A 19,549-nucleotide genomic window follows, 5' to 3' on the forward strand; every position below is an offset into this window, starting at 1 on the left:
ATTAAATCATTAAGGTGCCAGTTCCCCGTACAGATGAGGCATCAGCTGAAAACCATCAGCAGATTACACAGGAGTAAGTGTTTGGCGCTGTTGTACCTGCTCGGTCATGTTTCTTCACGCTCCTGGCAGGATGGGAGAGCGCCAAACGGTGCTTTGAAAAGATCAAAATGAAGGACATAATTGCTTTATAGAAAGGCAAAAACAAGGTGAGAGATTAGGGTGGATTAATGGGATTGAAGGAGCGTTAAGTGGAGAAAACAGACTGTATTTCTGCACATTTTCTTCAAAATAACCATAAGAAAGAGCAGCATCTTCAACCTAAAACTACATGTTCGCCTACACGGGACATCACGACTGAGCTTTGGACTCTTTAGCATTAGTTTAACGTTCTGTTGGAAGCGGGGGCCACTCTCAGATCAGAGAGGCGCTTCAAGGAAATTCCTGTACTTGATAATACTAAGAAAGTAATTATAGTTAAATTCAGCCAACGCTTCTCAATAAAAGACGGCGAAACAAGTCTTCGCGAGGACAGCAGCCAAATCAAACACAAAGCCTGGAGGTTGTAAAATTACATTTTAATAACCCCATTTGAACTCGAAGTTGCTTCAAAGAGCCACTGCACCTCACTTGATTATCAGCACATCGCAGTCACATGATGCAGCCCGGTTCGAGCTGTGCAGTCTGTGATGTAATTACATGCTATTACTCCCTAAGATGGCAGGAGGAAAGGACGTTGGAGGAGAGGCTGACATGGCTGCTGCTTCACAGGAGGGAGGTATTACAGCCTGGTGCTCACTGTGAGGCGTTCATCAGTCAGTGTGTCTACATGCACATAAATTATTCATTTACTGTGATTACCCAGGATGTGTTCCCGGGCTGGCTGGGAACATTTTACCTGTTTGGTCAATGTATGTTGCACTGATGACGCACCTGAGCACTGTAATGGGACGATAGTGTCGCTGCAAAGGCTTCAGGTTTTCTAACAGGTCTGGACTGACTGACTTGACAGATTTCCTGCAGAGGTTGAAGGAGTCAGACTGACATTGGCGCTGCATCCAAAATGCAGTCTCCTCATTTCTATGGGTCACTGCTTTGGCACAGCGGGGGGGGGTCCAGCGGCCTCTCTGTCTGCCACTGCTGATCACACATTTAGTGAATCACTGGGTGAGTCACTAGCTGGTGTCTTGCTGACTCATCGACCGTCCGTCTTGTCGTTTCTTTTTGACTCTCTGATTGGCTGTCCCGGTGGTTTTCAGGGTGTCTAATTGGTTTGCAGGCGGGTTGTGGTTACGTCTCCCTTCGCTGCGAGGGCCTAAACACCCAGAGGCTGTCAGTCAGTCAAACTGGTTCAACTGTTTTTACGCCCGTGAGTATGACTGATGTCAGCGCTCGCACACCTTCCCCTGCCACTTGCTCTTTTACTGTCACTCTCAATCCCATAGCTGCTTCCTCTCCCCGCATTTCTATCTTTCACCGGCGCTCTGCTTCCTCCTCTCTGTTTTCTCTCTCGCTGTTTACCATTTTCCCATTTTTTCATCCCCTCGCCTGTCTCATTTCGCCGCTCTCTCATAACTCCTCGTCAGTTTCCTCCTGTTTGTCTCGCTTTCTGCGTCTCATCTGTGATTTTTTTTTGTTTTGTTTTTGACGTTAAGTATTCTTATGTTGTCTCACTTCTTGTGTATGACACAAATACGTCATAATAAATGCACTGGTCTGAGTCTCACACACACACACACACACACACACACACACACACAGCACTTTATCTGCTCACTTCAAAGTGACTCAGCAGTTTTTAAAAAAAGAATAGAAGAAAACAGCAGTACTATTTCTGGTGCACCTTTAACTCCTTTCTTCTCCTCCCCTGCTGGATGCCAGTGGTTTATTGACTAAATGTCATTGGCAGGCCAGAGGTGACTCTTGTCAGGAGGAATGAAAAAAGCGGTTTGTTAAAAAAAAAAATAAGAGGAGACAAAAAAAGAAAGAACAGAAGCGATCGAGTCCCGGGGGATTAAAGGATGTAACCCTGCTTCCTGCTTCATTTCAAGCATCACGTCCCGGTGAGAGACGGTGCTGCATTCCTCACATAGTACCAGTCAACTGTCATCTGTAGGGTGTGTGTGTGTGTGTGTGTGTGTGTGTGTCACCAGTTGAAGTGTTGTTCAGTCACATGCTCGTAAACACGCTCAGATCTAATGCCTCTGGTTGACAGCAAGAATTACATGCCGATGAGATCTCTCCTGGCAGGTGCATGAGTTGAAATGAGACATTTAAAAATGATGTCACACTCATTAGAACATTATTACCATATTAGTATTAATAACACAGGTGCACTTTGGTGACACTTCGCTCAGAATTGCGTGCTTGAGTGGGGGGTGGCAAATCCCCCTCTTAATTTCCCATAGCCAAAGGTCATGTCTGCAAGGTGCTGCGTTATCTAACTAACTAACAGACAAAACCACATTTGATTTACAATGCCATAAAACAGAAGCTTTTTTTTGCTTGACAGATTAACAGATTGTTAAAACACTTCTTGATTAATTTTCCATTGAATTGAAAATCATTTCTAATTGTTTCAGTGCTAATTGTGTGCACAAAAAAGGCATCTCATGCAATGAAGTGCGCAGTCATGCCACTTTGTCGGGCACCTTGTGCGTAGATTCATACACTGAAGCCAGCAGACTCAAAGAGGTCACCTTTGTTCAGCGTTGACCGGGTGGATGTGCTCCATCAGCCAATAGAAACACTCATATGCTGTGTTTAGAAATGATTCTGGCCTGTTTCATCACCATGGTTATGTTATTACACCACACTGTGTTTACTGATTAATATTTATTTATAACTTGCATCAGTAATGTGACTTCACATCCTTTCTCAGGAGCGGGTGAGGAGCAGTTTCAAAGGACAGAAATGCTGTGTGACCGTAGCTTAATGCGCAAAATGCCTGGCACTCATCCTGTGCTGCTAACCTGCATTTTGTGGCAGTCAGTGTCTAATATCATCGCAAATGTCATGAAATTACAATTTACACATGAAATGGGGTAGCTGTTTATGCATGAAATGTATTCCTTTGGCCAGAAAAGCACAAAAATGGACTGCATAGCACCAAAAGCATCACTAAGTACACGTTTGTGTAAGAGATGAGGTCGCCTGATAAATGTTAAATATTGCCATATTTAAATTGCTGAAAAAATCTGAAACATGGGCTTTGCTGCAGATGCAAAACTGCTGATGCAAAGGTTAAAGAAATTAAAAATGAAACTTAAAAAACTGAGTTGAGGTAACATCTTGTGGCAGGTATAGACAAAGTGTAGATATGTGATGGACCCGCTTTGTATACTTTGTCTAACCCACCTTTGTGTCAGTGTTTCTAGTCGTTCACTCATTTATTTTACTGCTGAAGTCCTCTTTCTTAAATGTTATTGACCAATAATGCCCATACTTCAAGTTCAAACAGGTAAATATTTCACTTTATTTAATGATTTGTCATTACAGGTTAAGGAAGACCGGTCCAAGTTCTTACTGTTAATCACATGAAATGTGGTTTTCTTAAATCTGTTGCAACAAAAGCTTTTTTTTTTTACAATGTTTAACCTTAATTGTAATATATGTATTTTAAGATTACACATGAATAAGAATAAATACATAGAAACAAACAAATGTTCCATAAATTGAGTTGAGCGTATTACATTTTAAGCTGTGTGCTGTAAAACAAAGCATGGTCTGGGCGGTGTTCATCTCACTGGTCACTTTAACACAGTAACCTCCTTTACTGGTCCACAGAGCACAGGGCTGGACACACACACACACACACACACACACACACACACGCACCAACCAACCCCCAAACTCATGCACACATGCATTCGCTTTAGCACACAATAAACATACATAAAGTTTGCAGGTTACATGTGTTCAGAGCCATGTTTTACACACAGACCCCTCCTCACACCCACACACCCCCAGCCCAGCGACAGAGGAATCTGCTGTGTCAGCATCCTCAGTGTCTGGCCCAAATATTCGCAACACAATGACTCTCTGTGTCTCTCCGCTCAGCTCACCGGATCTCCCCGTGGGAATGGTGGGAAAATACTGGAGCAAATCCCGCCTCATCTGCAGCGGAGAAAACCTCACCCTTCCTCCACCGCCTCCCGTGGGCCACACACTGTTTGTTTTTTTGTGATCAGGTTAGTGTGAGTGTGTGTGTGTGTGTGTGTGTTGCTTTTATTCAGCCTGCACCGGTGCTGATAAGCTGTAATAAATGATCATGAGCGGGAGTATGTGGGTGTATGTGAGTTCTCCACAGTGTCTAGGTCCTTATCTTCATTTATTTTTGACATGTTTTAAGAGAGGTTGTGTTGTAGGATCAGGTGGAAGCGATTGATGAGCCCGTAGCAGCTGATTGGATGAGGCTTGTGATTGACAGGTGGCGTCACAGGGGAAACTAGTGGAGTCAGTAACATGATGAGCAGTTCAGTTGCAGCTCGTCAGTTGCCTGCTTCAAAAATCAATGGGCAAGTGCAGAGCAGGGGGGGGCAGTGAGAGGGGCGAGGTCAGGACGGCTCAGTGACGAGCCCGTGGGAATGGACGTGTATTTGATTGACGTGTCAGGTCCAGGTCATTGGCAGTGGTAAATGGGCTGGACGTACTCCGGGGGGAAGTAGCCCACATGTCCATGGCAGCGGCCCCTCCAGCGCAGCGAATCGGAGCAGTCGAGGAGTTCGATGACATCACCGCGCAGGAAGCGTAGCTGGGAGGGGTGGTGTGGGGCGAAGTCGAAGAGAGCGTGTGCATGATGGGGACGCTGCGGGGGGGAAAGAAGAGAAGGAGGGAGAGAGGGATGGAGGAGAAAGAAGAGAGAGTTTATGAAATAGTGGTTCACAGCTTGTGATGCATTCAGTGTCTGAACACGCGTAATGCAGCAAAGTAAAAGCAATACATTAAGGCAGTGGTTCTGGTTATTGGTTGAATAATAATTATATAATTTCATAAACTTTTGTAAGAGATTTGTGCGGTAATTAGTTTGAACTTTCAGGAATAGTCACTTTGGGAAATAGGCTTATTTACTTTCTTGGACATCAGAGAAAAACAGACGTCTCTTTGACTTCACCACTTTTATTTGAATTCAAGCAATACTTTTGTGTGCTGGTACTTTATATCTCTCAATATTTTTCACAGATACTGTCAGCGTGGATTAAAAATAAAATTCTGTTGCTTTGGAAAATTCCCCATTGTATGAGTTGAAACATTCATGGTGGTTTTTCTCGTCTCAACAACAAAACTATGATACAGTCAGTGAAGTTTTGAAGTTGCTCTTGTTACCTGTTTAGCTGTATTGAACGAAAAAGCAGTGGCCTTGATTTCGGCTGAAAGGACCAGCTGATATTTAACAATCAATGTACTCTTTGTTCCTTTTGAGTACCACTATTTTATTTATCTTTTTCACTTAACATTTATTCAGTCAGACCACAGTCACTCAGTCCATTCATATTAAATATTAATATGATGAGAAAGGTCTGACCAAGACAGCAGCACACAGGCAGGAGAAGACCATAGGCATGAGATTAAATATTCATTGATGAGTAATAGTATTTCTACTCATTGATCTTGGTTAGTAATCACCAGCGCTGCTCAGTTGATTGGGGAACTGGCCTGTTGGACCAGCCATACGTGAGTTTTCTAATAAATTAGGCTCCACACTGAACGCCATGTTGAAACTAGTTTGATGCTACAGCTGCATTGTAGTTTGGTTACACCACAGAAATATCAGTCCATCTTAACAACTCTGTCATAAAGTTCAAACAACCAAAATACACAGAAAATTATGTTTCCACTTCCTGTGGCCAATCAGTGAAAGGCACTATTCTTAGAGCAGCGCCTAATCATCACTGAACAATTTACCAAACAATAGAGAAGAAGCTAATGGCTAATAATAGTTAATGTTATAAGAAACATAAAGATGGCCTACAATGGCAAACTGTTAACTAATGAAATAATAAATTAGTAGCTGTTATTTAGAAAGTTATCTAACTATATATTTGCACGCCAACACTATAACATTAGTGTCTGATGTCAGATTTCCAGGACTTAAAGTCCCTGTTATATTTCTCTTTACCATCCTAAGACATGATGGTGATGATGTCTTTAACCTTTATGTGAAGTTTGTCTGTGCATTTTGCTTAAACAGGCCAACGTTAGCGAAGGAGGATCTTAGATTATCACTGCACTTCGTAGTTTATGAAACACTAAAAAATGGGCTTTATCATGGCAGGAAGGTCCAGAATAGTGTGTGTGGGGGTGAGATAAGAGTTCACACCTTTACACACCTACTAAATGCAGCACTCTGTTAAACTGTGATGTTTGACAGCAACTCACAGCAAGGTGAGCCGCTTTCACTTCGACTGCCGCACAATGTGCTTTCTCTGCCTCGCTGTGTTTTTCTTTGAGTTCACAAAAGTAGTGTTTTTCTCCCCTCCCGATAGCCGGCCTCCTCTGATCTCTGTTGACTCGTGAAGTAAAAGCAGTTTAAGAGCAGCAGAATAAAAGCGGCTATTTTAAGGAGAGCGTCTTGAACTTAACTAACCTCTCTCAGCTGTCAGTTGCACTCACACAGAGAAAAGTGGATGTGATGTGAACTGGGGGGGGAGCTGAGAGACAGGAAGGAATACCAATATTGTATTTTTTTTTCATGTGTTTATGTGCAGGTATCCATGTTGCAGGTCTGGGCTCTGGATTGTTTTGTCTCGACCGAAGCCCTAATATAATGGCATCCAGGCAGAGGCAGCCACACACACAAACACACACTAACCAGACGGCAGGATCAGGACACAAACACAATCTATCAATCCCACAAATCTCTAAAATCCTCACAGACTTATCTTTTATGGTTCTGCTGATCTAGTCTAGACCTCTTGTGCACGTACGCTCTATGACTGTGTATGTCGGCGAGCGAGTATCTGTGTGCAGGCCTCTGTTTGCTCGGCGCGTTTGCATGTGCAGGCCTGCATCTTTTGTGCATATACGCTTGTGTGTGTGTGTGACAGCAAAGCCTTTCATGCAACTTGCGAGGAGCAACGGGTTGGAAGGAGGAATATGGCCCGTCCGTATCTGCTGCGCTCGGCTGCTTTGTGATCATCATCCTCTGCAGCGCCTGCTCCGACACAGAGCGAGCACTTACAGTGGAACAAATTAGTCTGTAACATCAATGGACGACTGCTTTATACTAGATATGTCTGTATACACACACACACACACGCACACACACACACACACACACACACACACACACACACACACACACGCACAGGGCATTTAAGGCAGAAAAATTGCCTTTGACGCCACCTCTGTTTCCACTTGAAGGTTTCAAAAGAGGTCAAAGTTTTGCATGAACAGGCTTTTTGTTTGAATAAAGAGCTTCTAGACAACAGGACATCAGGGATATGTTGTGGAGTTAAAATGGCTTAAAAAAAAAGGAATTATTTCCCATCCTGCTACGGGGCGATAAGAAGTGATCTGGGGCCATGTAATGAGCTGATGAGGAATTAGTTTGGAAACTGCCCAATAGGAGGGACAACACAAAACGCGCTGCAATGAGATCCGTCGACTAAGCCGGTCCTCAACCGATTGAGTTTATGTGTGAAACTGACCCATATAGTCAGAAACAAGGAGAGTCGAACAGTGAGCAGTCAGCTTAAGGCATTATTTCCATGAAGCATTTATAGTACACGGGTTGAAGTTAACATGATTTCTCTATAATCCTGTTTCCATGCATTCATTTAATAATCTAAAGGTCTAAAGGGAGCGATGCTAGAGCTAGTTTTTTGTATCTTTGTGCTTTTAGTGTCACTGGCTAACGCTTGTGTTAGAGGAGAAGATGAAATAGTGTGCTGGCAACTGAAGAAGAGGGTATACTATTAATATTTTAGATACACATGCAGCGAACACAACGTGGCTGCAAAGACAGAGTAGGGAGATGTGGAACAACTGGGTGGGAGTTTCTGTACAATGCACAAGGCGGGAAAAGGTTTGCTGCATGTTGTGATTAAGTTTGCACGTTGTCTCTCTGACACCTTCATTTCTGTGAGTGAAACCTGAACCGAGGGACGACGGTGTTTTGGGACGTACTCTGTGAGAGGCATTCAGCGGCTGATGGAGCTTTGTCGATGCTGAAGGCCATGACGCAACCCCGCAGACACGAAGACCAGTTGACCATGATTTTATATAAAATGACAGACAAAAAGAGTTTGGATTCAAGCGAAATGTTATGTTTTCAAATGACCTGTTTTTGACCCGCAGACCAACCCGCACAACAAAGACCGCTGACTGGAATCACAGACAGACTAAAAATCATAGACACTAATGGTGGGATGGAGATTAAATGATGCAGGCTGGAGAAACACATTCAGGAGCCATTAAAAGATTAATTTATTAGCCTTATTTAAGATGCATTTTAAAAATATATAACTTTAATGATTGGAACAAGGCTAATGTAGCTGTTTTGAAATCATTCAAAACTGTTACCAAGTCCAAAATAACGTCTTCATCAGCAGCACAAGACGTAGATTTGGCGCCGCAAACCAGTGTCTTGTGACATAAGCAAATCGAACTTCTTACACGTGAAGAGCAGGTTCTCCATTTTGGCAGACAGTGCGTCAACAAAATGCTTGAGATGCTTCCTTGTTGCTACTTCATTTTCAATTTGTACTGTTTAAACAGACAATATCTCATTAAAACAGCTGAACAGTCGGCAAGGCTGCAGACATAAAGGTATGACGAAGCTGCTGTGAGCTGATGTGGAACGACAGATTTTCTCTAAGGTTGCGCAGCCATGTCGGTAAACACAGCACCTTCAGCACGCCACCCTCAGCTATTGGGCATGTTGTGATGCATATTATCTCAAGGTCAGAACAACACGGTGACCTGCAGTACAGGAAGAGTCCCAGCCAGTGTGTTAATGTTGGACTGATACAAGCATACTGTATATGACCAACAAAAAGCAACTCCTATCAGATTAAAAATAATTATTTTTGTAAATCACTACACAAATCCACAGGGTCTCTCGTGACAGCTGCACATCTGGACCATCTGTTTGTCAGTAGAAATGATAAATTGTATCTTTGTATTAGACTAAATATGGCTGGAAGCTGTCTAACATGTTGATGCATCTTTTTTTCCAAGTATCCTGATTGGCTTGTTCGAGAATATAATATTTGCAGCACAGTCGTTGATAAACACATTTTTTTGGACTGTACAGTCATGCATGTAAACAAGGCTCACCTGGCACGCAACCCTCATTAGACCCGAATACTGATACAGAACAGCAAGGTGACCTATGACCACATCATCCAGACCTGAGGCAGAATAACATACATTCAGTACTGTAAACTGCCCGATGGACCTTAAATATTCCTGATGTGGTTGGTTCCTCCAGCACGGCTGTGGTTCTTAGCTGGAGACTCATCACATTAGAGGATCATCTGATAAAAATAGATGAAATAGAATGAAATAACATTGAATAAAAAGGAGCTCACTGTTTCATCTGATAATAAAGATGGCAGATTAAAGCTGCAATCTGGACCCTTACACTGAAAAGCAATCAGTCATTATCTTTTGGAATTTTTTTTTCAATTTGTCCAATATGGTTTCTAAATTTTGCTGAATTTTGTTGAAGCCTTTAATAAGAATCAATAAAGCACATTTAAAACACATTTATAACATACTTTCCAGCACATTCAGTGTCATCCAATGCATGTATGACAATGCAACACGAGCTAGCTAAATCTAAATATGGGTGCGGCTCAGGATAAGTTAATTCACTTAAGGCGATAAGTTGATGAGAAGACTTAATCCTTGTTTGGCCAAATTTAGTCACAAGGTATCAGTCACAGGACTATGAGGACTAACAATAGCAAGCAAAGGTATCAGGATGAAGTAAACCGTTAACTTCATTTCCCAGGTTTCCACTTAGTTTAGTAGACACAGTGGTTCAGACCACTGAGCGGGATACACAGGGGGGACATAAACAAAGCCTTCAAAAAGTGCTTATGTGTGAGTTATCTTCTATTAAAGACACACTTTCAGCTACTTAGTTTATTTAGAAATACTTATTGGGGTTCATGAAGTTCATGTTTTCCAGAAGCTGGAGGGGTCTTATCCCCTCCGAACCCCGTGGGAGCTGCGCCCTGGAGCGGCCTAAAGATTAGATGCAGGCTTGTGAATACACAATCACTGGATAAAGCTCAGGAGCAGCTGTGGAGATGTGGGTGGCTAAGTTCGTTTGAGAGGAGCACCAGCCATTTAACAATATTATCAAAATGAATTGAGGAGACCAATGAAGCTAATACCTGTTTAATTCATGGAGGGTACGGAGAAAATTGAGCTGCTCCATACATCATCACACTAAAGTGTAAAAGAGAATAAATGGAGTATAAAATAGCAATGAAATTAACAGGCGGAAACATTTTGTTACGGTCTTAAATTCATTTTATAACTGCTTATAACTTATTATCCTACTATGATGCAGAGGAGGTCACACCAGCAGACAGACAGATGTTGGCGCTGAGCTACATAAACTACTGTATGAATACTAGAAGATCAAATCTTCAGAAAACCAAAATGCTAAAATGTGTTGTTTTCATGTGTTAGTCGCTCCAATCAAAGAGCTTTAGACTGTGACAGAATTTAGGTCATATGGTTTTTCATACTCCCCTGGGACGACCGTCTTCAGTTTAACTACCATCATAACGCCCTGAAGCTAAATTCGTAACTCGCACCTGCTCCTGCTGCATTTTCTCACAGGACTGAACATACTGTGCAACGTCCCCAGTGATTCAGAACATGCATGAAACCGTTCAGATGTGAGACAGGATGCTCCTAAGCAAGAACCAAATTTGTGAGAAGCTGCTTTGTGAAACAAAAATCTATTTTTAGGGACCAAAAATCTGTCATCCTCATCTGAAAGTTTTGCTGCTCCGCCAGGTGAAATGTTGCAGCAGTCTGGCTGCTCAGAAACCCGGCTCTGGATAAATGAAGTTTATGAGAAAAGGCATCAGCATCTGAGTTTCAAAATGAGCTCCCTCGATCTGAAGGAGCAGATCTATTGAAGTAAAGCTCACACATCACAAAGATCAATAAATGTGGATCATCTTCAAAAGGACATAAGATTCAGACAGGCTTATGTTCTGTGGGCGTGAAGATATCAAACTATCTTTTATTCTTTTTTTAAATTAGAGTCATATTCATCCATTAATTCACATGTCCGTGAGAGCACTGCAGGTGACGCATTTTAAACAATTACTATGAGCCTTTAGTTTCTGCTTCACCTTTATAGACATACATTACTGCAGTCATTCGCTACGAATCATTCAGCCAGAAGCAGAATACAAAAAAGACTGGGACAAAAGTGAAAGAAATGCAATGTGCTACCTCTGCAGAATACCAATACCTGCTTGAAAATGTTACGAAATACCTTCTGGACATAGAAGGACGCATGTGCATGTGTGTTATTTCCTCCCTCATTTCTATTAAGAGCGCTGACTCATTGGCCACTAAAACCCTCACTTCCCATCTAATCATCTCAAAAATACCCCAAAGCAGCAGTGGTAGGCTGTGTGCATGCCAGCACCTTAGATGCCAAAGCCTCTTCACGACTTTTTATTTACTTGAATGAAGTGTGGTGGGCTGGTAGTTAAGTGCAAGGTTTGATTTTCCGGCACAATGAACCAGGAGAGTCAAAGAACTGGTAACAACAGAGCCAATCTGCAGGACGGGCGAGAGGCAGCAAAACGGACGTGGAAAGCTGGAAGCTGTTCTCGTCCGAGCAGTTCGTGAATGAGGGTATTAGAAAGCTTCTATACCCTTTAAAATGGCCACACACCTTTAACAGAAGACAAATGTGCTTCTTTTTTTTCTGTTGAAATCTGATCTGAATTTAAAAATCCAGCTCAGCTTTCAGCTGTTTTCTTTCCCATCCCATCCGACCTGTATTCCTGCTCCATCTTAATTAAGTTTGAATGGATCAAAATGAAAGAAAAATAAGTGGAGGAGAGCGGAAGAAGTTGTAACTGGTGAGATTTTGACATTCCTTATTAATCTTGTTTGCTTACATGCGACTAATGGGCTTGTGGCCACAAAAGACGAGATGCATCTCTAATGAGTAATGTGACCTAAATGTAACTTGTCACATCCTGTTAATCCTTGACTCGAGCACACCAGGAAGCAGAAAATTAGCTAAGTGCAATGTGCCATATAGAATATGAGATGCTATCATGATTGGGCAAATTTCAAAGATTCATGAGAATTTGAGTGTGCTGATATTAGTCTTAATGTGTTGAATGAATGTTTGTGTTCCTGGAAAAAATAAGGTTAAGCAGTGCAGGCTACGTTTGCAACGAAATGGGTTCGACTCAGCCTGAGATGGGGCAAAAATGTACCAGATTTCATGGTGATCCAGCCAAAGGTTGTTCAGGCATTTCACTCAAAAACACAAATTTTGACCCAGAGATTTTAGGGTCTATCCTCAGTTGACCATGAATGTCAGCCCAAGCTAAAACAATCCATTCCCGGTCTAATTGCTGGATTTCTGATCTTCTTGCCTATTGTAAACCAAATGCTCTCTCCGTGCGGCACCTTCTCTCCGCCCTGACATCACTTCACATGTGTCATGCCGCATGCTCAGCTCCCTAATGAACGCTGGTCTGCTCCCAGCTGCCAGGCTCCAGAAGTGAATCTGATGTGATGAGTATTAGCACGCGGCTGGTGTTGCAGTGACACAAACATGCTGTCACGTCAGGACGGCTGTGGATCACATCCCTCGGTGGCGTCCGGGTTCGCCTGCGGGCGCGACTCGCCTGCCACTCCCAGGAATACTTAACATGCAATGTGATCCCGCCTGCGTAATGACTTCACAATGGCAACAACAACAGCTTCTCCCACACTGACACCGTCATGGGAACCACCTGTCAAGTCGCACTGCGAACAAGCTGAATTTTGGGATACGCCTTGATGTCCTACCACAGCATTAGAGACTTAATCAACATGTTCATATGTATGTTATCCACCCACTCTGCAAGTACATTAAGAACAGGAATGTCATATAAATGGTAGTAAAAACTTCAGCCAGCTCTAAAGGAAAACTGGGCGAAACACAACAAATGTTCTGTCCAAACTTGATGCATAGCACCTTAATCATGACAGATATATAAATAATAATTGCCCAGTAAATCAGTTTTCTTTAGTGCTGCGGCGCTCACTCCCTCTGGCTCGGTGCCTGAGATGACTGATTTGGTTCTGCTCCAAACCGACGGCAGTCCTGTGATCTTTCATTACAAGCTGCACCTCCACGTCAAATCCTGCTGCCACAGTCACAGCGGCTCCTGAAATTTCATCAACATATGGAGCGTTCCCACAGCTGTCAGCTCCATTAAGAGCACTGGTTATGCCTCGAAGTCGCAGCAAAATTAAATATGAACACCTGGGCAGCTTGTTATGTTTGGTAAAAACGCCCTGATTTGACAACAGAGAGGACAAAATCTATACTTTTCTGTCAAAATGCTGCTTCGCTGTGTCTTAAAGTGTCATCAGTTACTTGATTAAATGTCTGGTGGATTAAAGAGAAGACGAAGGACGAAGGACAACAGATGTGTTTTAAGTGGTTTAGAGAGGAGATTGAAAAGGATTGGAATAAATAGTGCTAAATAACTGCTGTGGGTTTGGGTGAGTTCTCGTGCTGATCTGTAATGGGAACCATATGAAGTAAAAAAGAACATATTTCTCCTAACTTCAAAACTATTTCCTCAAAACAAAGGATGGCAACACTTGAGGCAGTCTGCACGAAGTCTAAGAGGAAACTAGTGACGATGACATTAAGAAAATAAATCAATGTCAGTCAAAATGTTTGACTGTTTGAGATGCCACAAAAATGATCTCAAGCTAAATTATTCATCTTTTCTTTGTGAACATGTCTGAGCCAGTCAAGGTTTCATGTGGGAAAAGTTCAAAAATCCTGTTTTTGTAACTGTAACACATTAGAGTACTCAGATTACTTTACATGTTAGTTCTGCATTTTGAGTAATTTGAGTTATTTTGTTCTGTTTTCAGTTATGTTTTTACTGTATTTCCTTGTTCCTTGTTTGTTTCTGTTTCTTTCTTACTCGTTGGGCGTAGCTGCGTATCAGTGAAAGGTGTCAAACCCTGTGGTTGTGTCGGTGCTCGTATTTAAAACGTAACATTAGCCAACACTGCTGATGAATTCGTCGGTTGATAAGGTATTTGTGCCTTTTGCTTTGGCTGCTTTGTCTAAACACAAGAAGGCTCGATCGCAAAGCGCTGGAGGCAGTTTAAATACGGGACAGAAAGAAAACGACAGAGCCAAACAAACGAGGAGACGCACGCTCACCCTGGCGAAGTGCTCGGGGTCCCTCAGAAAGACGGTCCTCTCTTTAGCGATGCTGTTGCCATGGTAGAACTCCACCAGCTCGTTCAGAGAGGAGAAGAGCTCGTCCCACACGTAGTACTGACTGCAGCGGTCCTGCAGCACCTTGAAGTGCTGGACGTGGTCCCCATAACTGTGAAATAAGCAGACATTGAAAATCAGTTCTGTATTTATGGACAGTTTACACCAATTAGTCACTGAATCATAGACAGTGTCTGAAGAGCACTTGAAGTAACATCTGTCCGAGCATGGAGACGAAGAGACATAAATCCCTGAGTCCTGTCTCACGGTGTTTTTGTGTCTTCGCATCACAACTTGCTTTTTGCATACAATAAATCTGGAGCAGCTTTGGGTTGAGACCAGCAGTCTTGGCCTTTAGTCCTCAAAGCTGCTCCTTTAACTCCACAGCTGTCAGCTGTCGGGGCTGGCATGCACTTCACTGCAGTCCTGCTCATTTGGACTCACCACTTCTTTCCTATTTTATTTTTAATTTTAAGTTATCTTTTTTTTTAAACCAAGCACAGCAAATCCATAGTGAAAAACCTGGTGATAGGACGACACTAAAGCACACAAAAATGTTCATATAGTCATCAGGTTTATGAAGAGAAACGCACACTGGCGCAAACTAGAGAATGGAGGCAGTTAGTGAGTTAGTGAGTGTTCTTCAGTGATGATTGGAGTTAAAACAGCGCACAGTCACATTTACATCTGCTCTGTGCATTAGTCTTTCATAAGAATCAGTCTTCACACAGTGTAATGTACTAACAAATGAACTGTTCCGCAGCTCTGTGGTTTATCTGTGAGGCCACTGATTTATTATGTTAAACATCCCATTTTGATTCATAGAGGGTTTCTAGAGGAGGAAGATGATTGAGCGCAGCTGAAAAATGGCACAAACAAAAATAGCCACAGTGTTGGAGTGCATGCCTTGTTGTTGTGATTAAAAGACTTTGGTCGGTGTTCATTGGCAATCATACCTGCTCCCCTATCTTGCTCTGTGGCGGTTGCTAAGTAACTTACCAGCTTATCTTTAGAAATCTGGACATCTCACCACGATCGGACTGTTATGTAACCATATCTAATGTGCTGCAGAAGTTCATACAACTCCCCCTTATTTCTAAACACTTCACAGAAGTGGGTGTGTGTGTGTTAAGATTATGTTAATGATTGTTAAAATCCCATGTGCGGAATAAGATCCTGCAGAGGCAAGCATCGTTTATGCTAATTTTTTTTTTGGTTTGTATTCAAATTCTTCCTAGAAATGACATGCCCATACTCTTGAATAAACCCAACACAGCTTTTGCGGTTTAACCTCACCGAAACTCCTCCTCTATCTCGTCTGATTGGTGCCGCTCCAAGCTTGGAGAAGCTAAGTGAGCATCAGCTTGTTTCAGCCAGAATTCCCTTCTCTATTCAGACGCTGGGCTCCACGAACAAGCAGGCCTGACTCCCCGATGACTGGATGGCATTCAGCTACACCTCCACCCTCCCCCTGTTTCACAGCCATCTCCGTTTCACCCCGTGCGTCCTCATTTCTCTCCTCTCACCCTCACTCAAAAATTATGAAACTGTTGTCAAGTGTTAAAAAAAAAAAAAAAATGGAGGGTGCTTTCTCGTTGAAAACATTCAAGCTCAAGGGAGAGGATTTTTGACTGATGTTTGGATTGACACTGTACCAGCCTCTGTCGCCTCTCAACATTAACTCATTCTGTGTGAGCAGCAGTGCTATCTGTCGCTCTTTCTTCCCCCTTTGCCTGTGGCGCTGCGTTCCTCTTCTCTATTATCTGACTTCTATCTAGCTTTTCCCTCCCTATCGCAGTTCCTCTTGTTATCTCCTCCAGCGTCTCTCCATCGCCTCTCTTGATTCAGCCCTATCCCTCCACAGACTCACACACACGCAGGGCACAACAAAACTTGGGATCGTCTCTGTGAATGACCTCCATCAGCCCCACCTGTCCCTTGTTGTCTGACACCATCTGCTGCACCCTACTGGTTGGGCTTTGTTACTGCCACCAGCTGTGCGGCTGTTAGTCTAGTGCCCTCACCGGATAGAAAAATGATGATGACAAAGAAAAAAGGAAAACTTAGATCCTGCGACAAGTGAATAGGGGTGGGGGGGCTGGAGATTAAAGACAGGATGTAGACAGGGCAAGGACTTTCCCTTTAGGGGATTCACAATAATGTAATGTAGAATGAAACACATCAAACACTTCGAAGGAAGGAAGGGGGAAACAAGTCATCATTTTAAGTCATGCCTGTTCACCACATCTAGTTTCCTGCAGCTGTAAAGGTACAAGGTCACGTCAGGCATTTTCTTTCCAGTTTGTTTAGGTGCAAATTTTACAATACAGAAACATTTCTGTTGTCCTGACTGTAACAACAAAGCTCCAAATCTGGAGTTATAAGGCAACAAATTTGTCAGGGGTTCAGCCTATTTCCTGACAGAGAATTCCATTCCACCCAGCAGCTGATTCACACGAAGCAGAGGATAAGATAAGACACGCAGCCTCGCGACGCACAATGCGATAAAGATAAAGCAGAACTTTGCGGGACGCTGCCACGGATTATGTCGCCAGACAGTTTTCAACTTTGTACAAGTTGGAGAAGGATTTTCAGACTAATTCCAGCTAATATATGATGGAATTACATTGAATCTCTGCCCAAGCCATTATGTCAGACTGTCAACTAGAGGCTTTAAAGCTCTGATTATACAAGACTTAAAATAAAAACAAACCCAAACCAGAAATAAATGTTTGCATTTTATTACAGGTACTATAAGGATTGTGGCTATCTATGTGTTTCCACAGAGCGAGCTTTGCTCCTACAAGCTATTAAATGGTCATATAAACAGTAAGAAATGGATGATAGTATTTTTAGAAACTATAGGTGACTTTTTCTCATACTGAGAGGTGTTTACATCCTTACGATCACTGACTAGGCCAACAATTTCATTGTGGCGAATGCAAACTCTAAATTGGATGTACAATTAGCAGCAGTGGTTTGTAAAAGCGAAGGAAAGAGGGAGGAAGAGGAGGAGGGGCGAAAGCAGATGTAACTGCTATATCAGTGGAATGCGATGCCATGTAGACGTTTTATTAATTATTACTCAGAGACATTAGAGAGCCAGTGTGCATAACACAGACAGCATCTGTCTCAGCTTGATCGCACACACACACACACACACACACACACACACACACACACACACACACACACACACAGCACTCTCCAAGTGCCCTCTCATCTCCCTCATCCAGTGTAATTAAGGCCCACAGCGATGGAGAGATTATTTTCTTTTTCCAAGTAAAAGGAAACGAGAGAGAGAGAGAGAGAGAGAGAGATTAACAGAGAAGGCTGAAAGAGAGAAAATGAAATAGATGTCGAGATAGAACACACGGAGAGCAGTATACACTTCAGATGAGGACAGAAGTTATTTTTAAAACTTCTGCTCTGCGCCCGGCACAATTCAAGACGCGTGAAGGTCATCCGTCCATCTATCTTTCCACTTTCTCCATCAGTCTATTCTCACTTCCCTGTTCTCTGCGTCTCTCATCCTGCCAACCCCCCCTCTCTAATCTGCTGCTCAGTTTCTAAACCGCTGCAGATGTCTGGAAGACTTCACACAGACACACTGACACCTCCAGCTGTCAATTTAACTCAGTGGCACGCGTGTGTGTGTGTGTGTGTGCGTGTGCGTGTCAGTAAGGGATGGTCGTGTCAAGGAGTTATCAGAGTGTGTGTCGGCCCATGCAAATCACCCATTCCATCAGTGTTTACATGTGCAGACCACTATGTGTGTGTGTGTGTGTGTGTGTGTGTGTGTGTGTGTGGGTGGGTGGGTTGTATCTCATTTGTCACAGGCTGAGTGTAGTGGCGCGAGTGTGTGTACGCATGTGATTTTGTTAACCAAGCATGTAAGTGAGGAAGAGGTTCAGTTCCTCCTGCAGCATCAATAAAGCATCGGCGTCACCTGTTCTGATAGATGGATGACAGCAGGAGGAGTGTGTGTGTGTGTGTGTGTGTGTGTGTGTGTGCGCGCGTGCTCCGAGGGCGCAGAGAAGGGGCTTGAGATGGAGCGAATGAGGGGAAGAATGATAAAAGATGTTTGGTGGAGGCAATTTAGTCGAAAGTGTGTTGATGGTTCAATAAGCCTCTCAGACAGAACTGATATGAGCCTGAGAGAGGGAGATAAAGAGTTTCTTCTCCAGTCAGTTATCATCATAAAGAAAACGACCATCGATCTAAACAGACACTGATTATACGTAGAAAAGCAGAAATTTGCTTTTTTGGCTTTTGAAAAGACGCCATCTCTGTATAAATTCTGTCATTTCCGCTCCTCATACTATGAATTTAAACCCTGAAGTAATTCTGAAAATTAGGACAGAACTGATAAGGTTCAGACGAGAGCTGCTGCGATTGGTTGATCGTTTTCGGGAGGCGGGACCCGCATCAGCAACTGGCAACTTTTAACAGCAATAAAGGAAACCCTTGTAATAAATATAGATTTGAGTGGTTATATAAGAATTTGTCAGAGCCAGAGATGCTTCAAGGAAAAAAAATGATCTAATCCGTTTAGTTAAATCTCGGCAGACAGAGCCAAAGAGCCACAGGTTTTCCTGCTCAGTAACATCACAGACCCTCCGGCTAGGCTGAAGCTACGGAGGTAAATGACTTAAGCCAGGAAAAGCTATGATTTGAAGCACTTTGTAAGTCTCATTCAAGCTTTTCTACCTTACTTCAGTTCAAATTAGCCAAACCAACCTATAGTGATTTGAATTAGCCGTGCTAGCATTCAAATATTTTATATATTTGTGAGCACGCAAACCGCATGAAAACAGAGTTTAGTCATTTTGGGGCTGCTGTATGTGGTAAAATCAAGGAGTGGACTGACATTTTATGAAATGTGCTTTTTCACACTCTTGCTGAGAGTTAGTGGAGAGGATCGATACCACTCATATTTAGACAGTAAATATGAAGCAGCAGGTGAACGGCTGCTGGCTGTAGCTTCATATCTAACGGACAGATATGAGTGGTATCCATCTGCTCAATTTTCAGCAATAAAGCAAATAAGATGATTTCCAAAAATGTCAATCTGTTCCTTTAAGTTGAAAGGACGTG

The 19,549-nt window shown here is 42.8% G+C and overlaps 1 protein-coding gene across 1 annotated transcript in view; it reads right to left on the bottom strand.

Annotated features, from left to right (window-relative positions):
* Nucleotides 1-3,442: 3,442 nt before the first annotated feature.
* Nucleotides 3,443-19,549, bottom strand: part of grapa (GRB2 related adaptor protein a) — a 28,022-nt gene continuing 11,915 nt past the window's right edge. The window contains exons 4-5 of the mRNA XM_076752400.1: nt 14,396-14,564; nt 3,443-4,804 (exon numbers count right to left, since the gene is read on the bottom strand). Coding sequence (XP_076608515.1) covers nt 4,619-4,804; nt 14,396-14,564 — 355 coding nt within the window. The 3' untranslated portion in view covers nt 3,443-4,618. The remainder of the gene's footprint in view (nt 4,805-14,395; nt 14,565-19,549) is intronic.

The sequence above is a fragment of the Chaetodon auriga genome, chromosome 16 (genome assembly GCF_051107435.1).
Source record: "Chaetodon auriga isolate fChaAug3 chromosome 16, fChaAug3.hap1, whole genome shotgun sequence".
NCBI lineage: Eukaryota > Metazoa > Chordata > Actinopteri > Chaetodontiformes > Chaetodontidae > Chaetodon > Chaetodon auriga.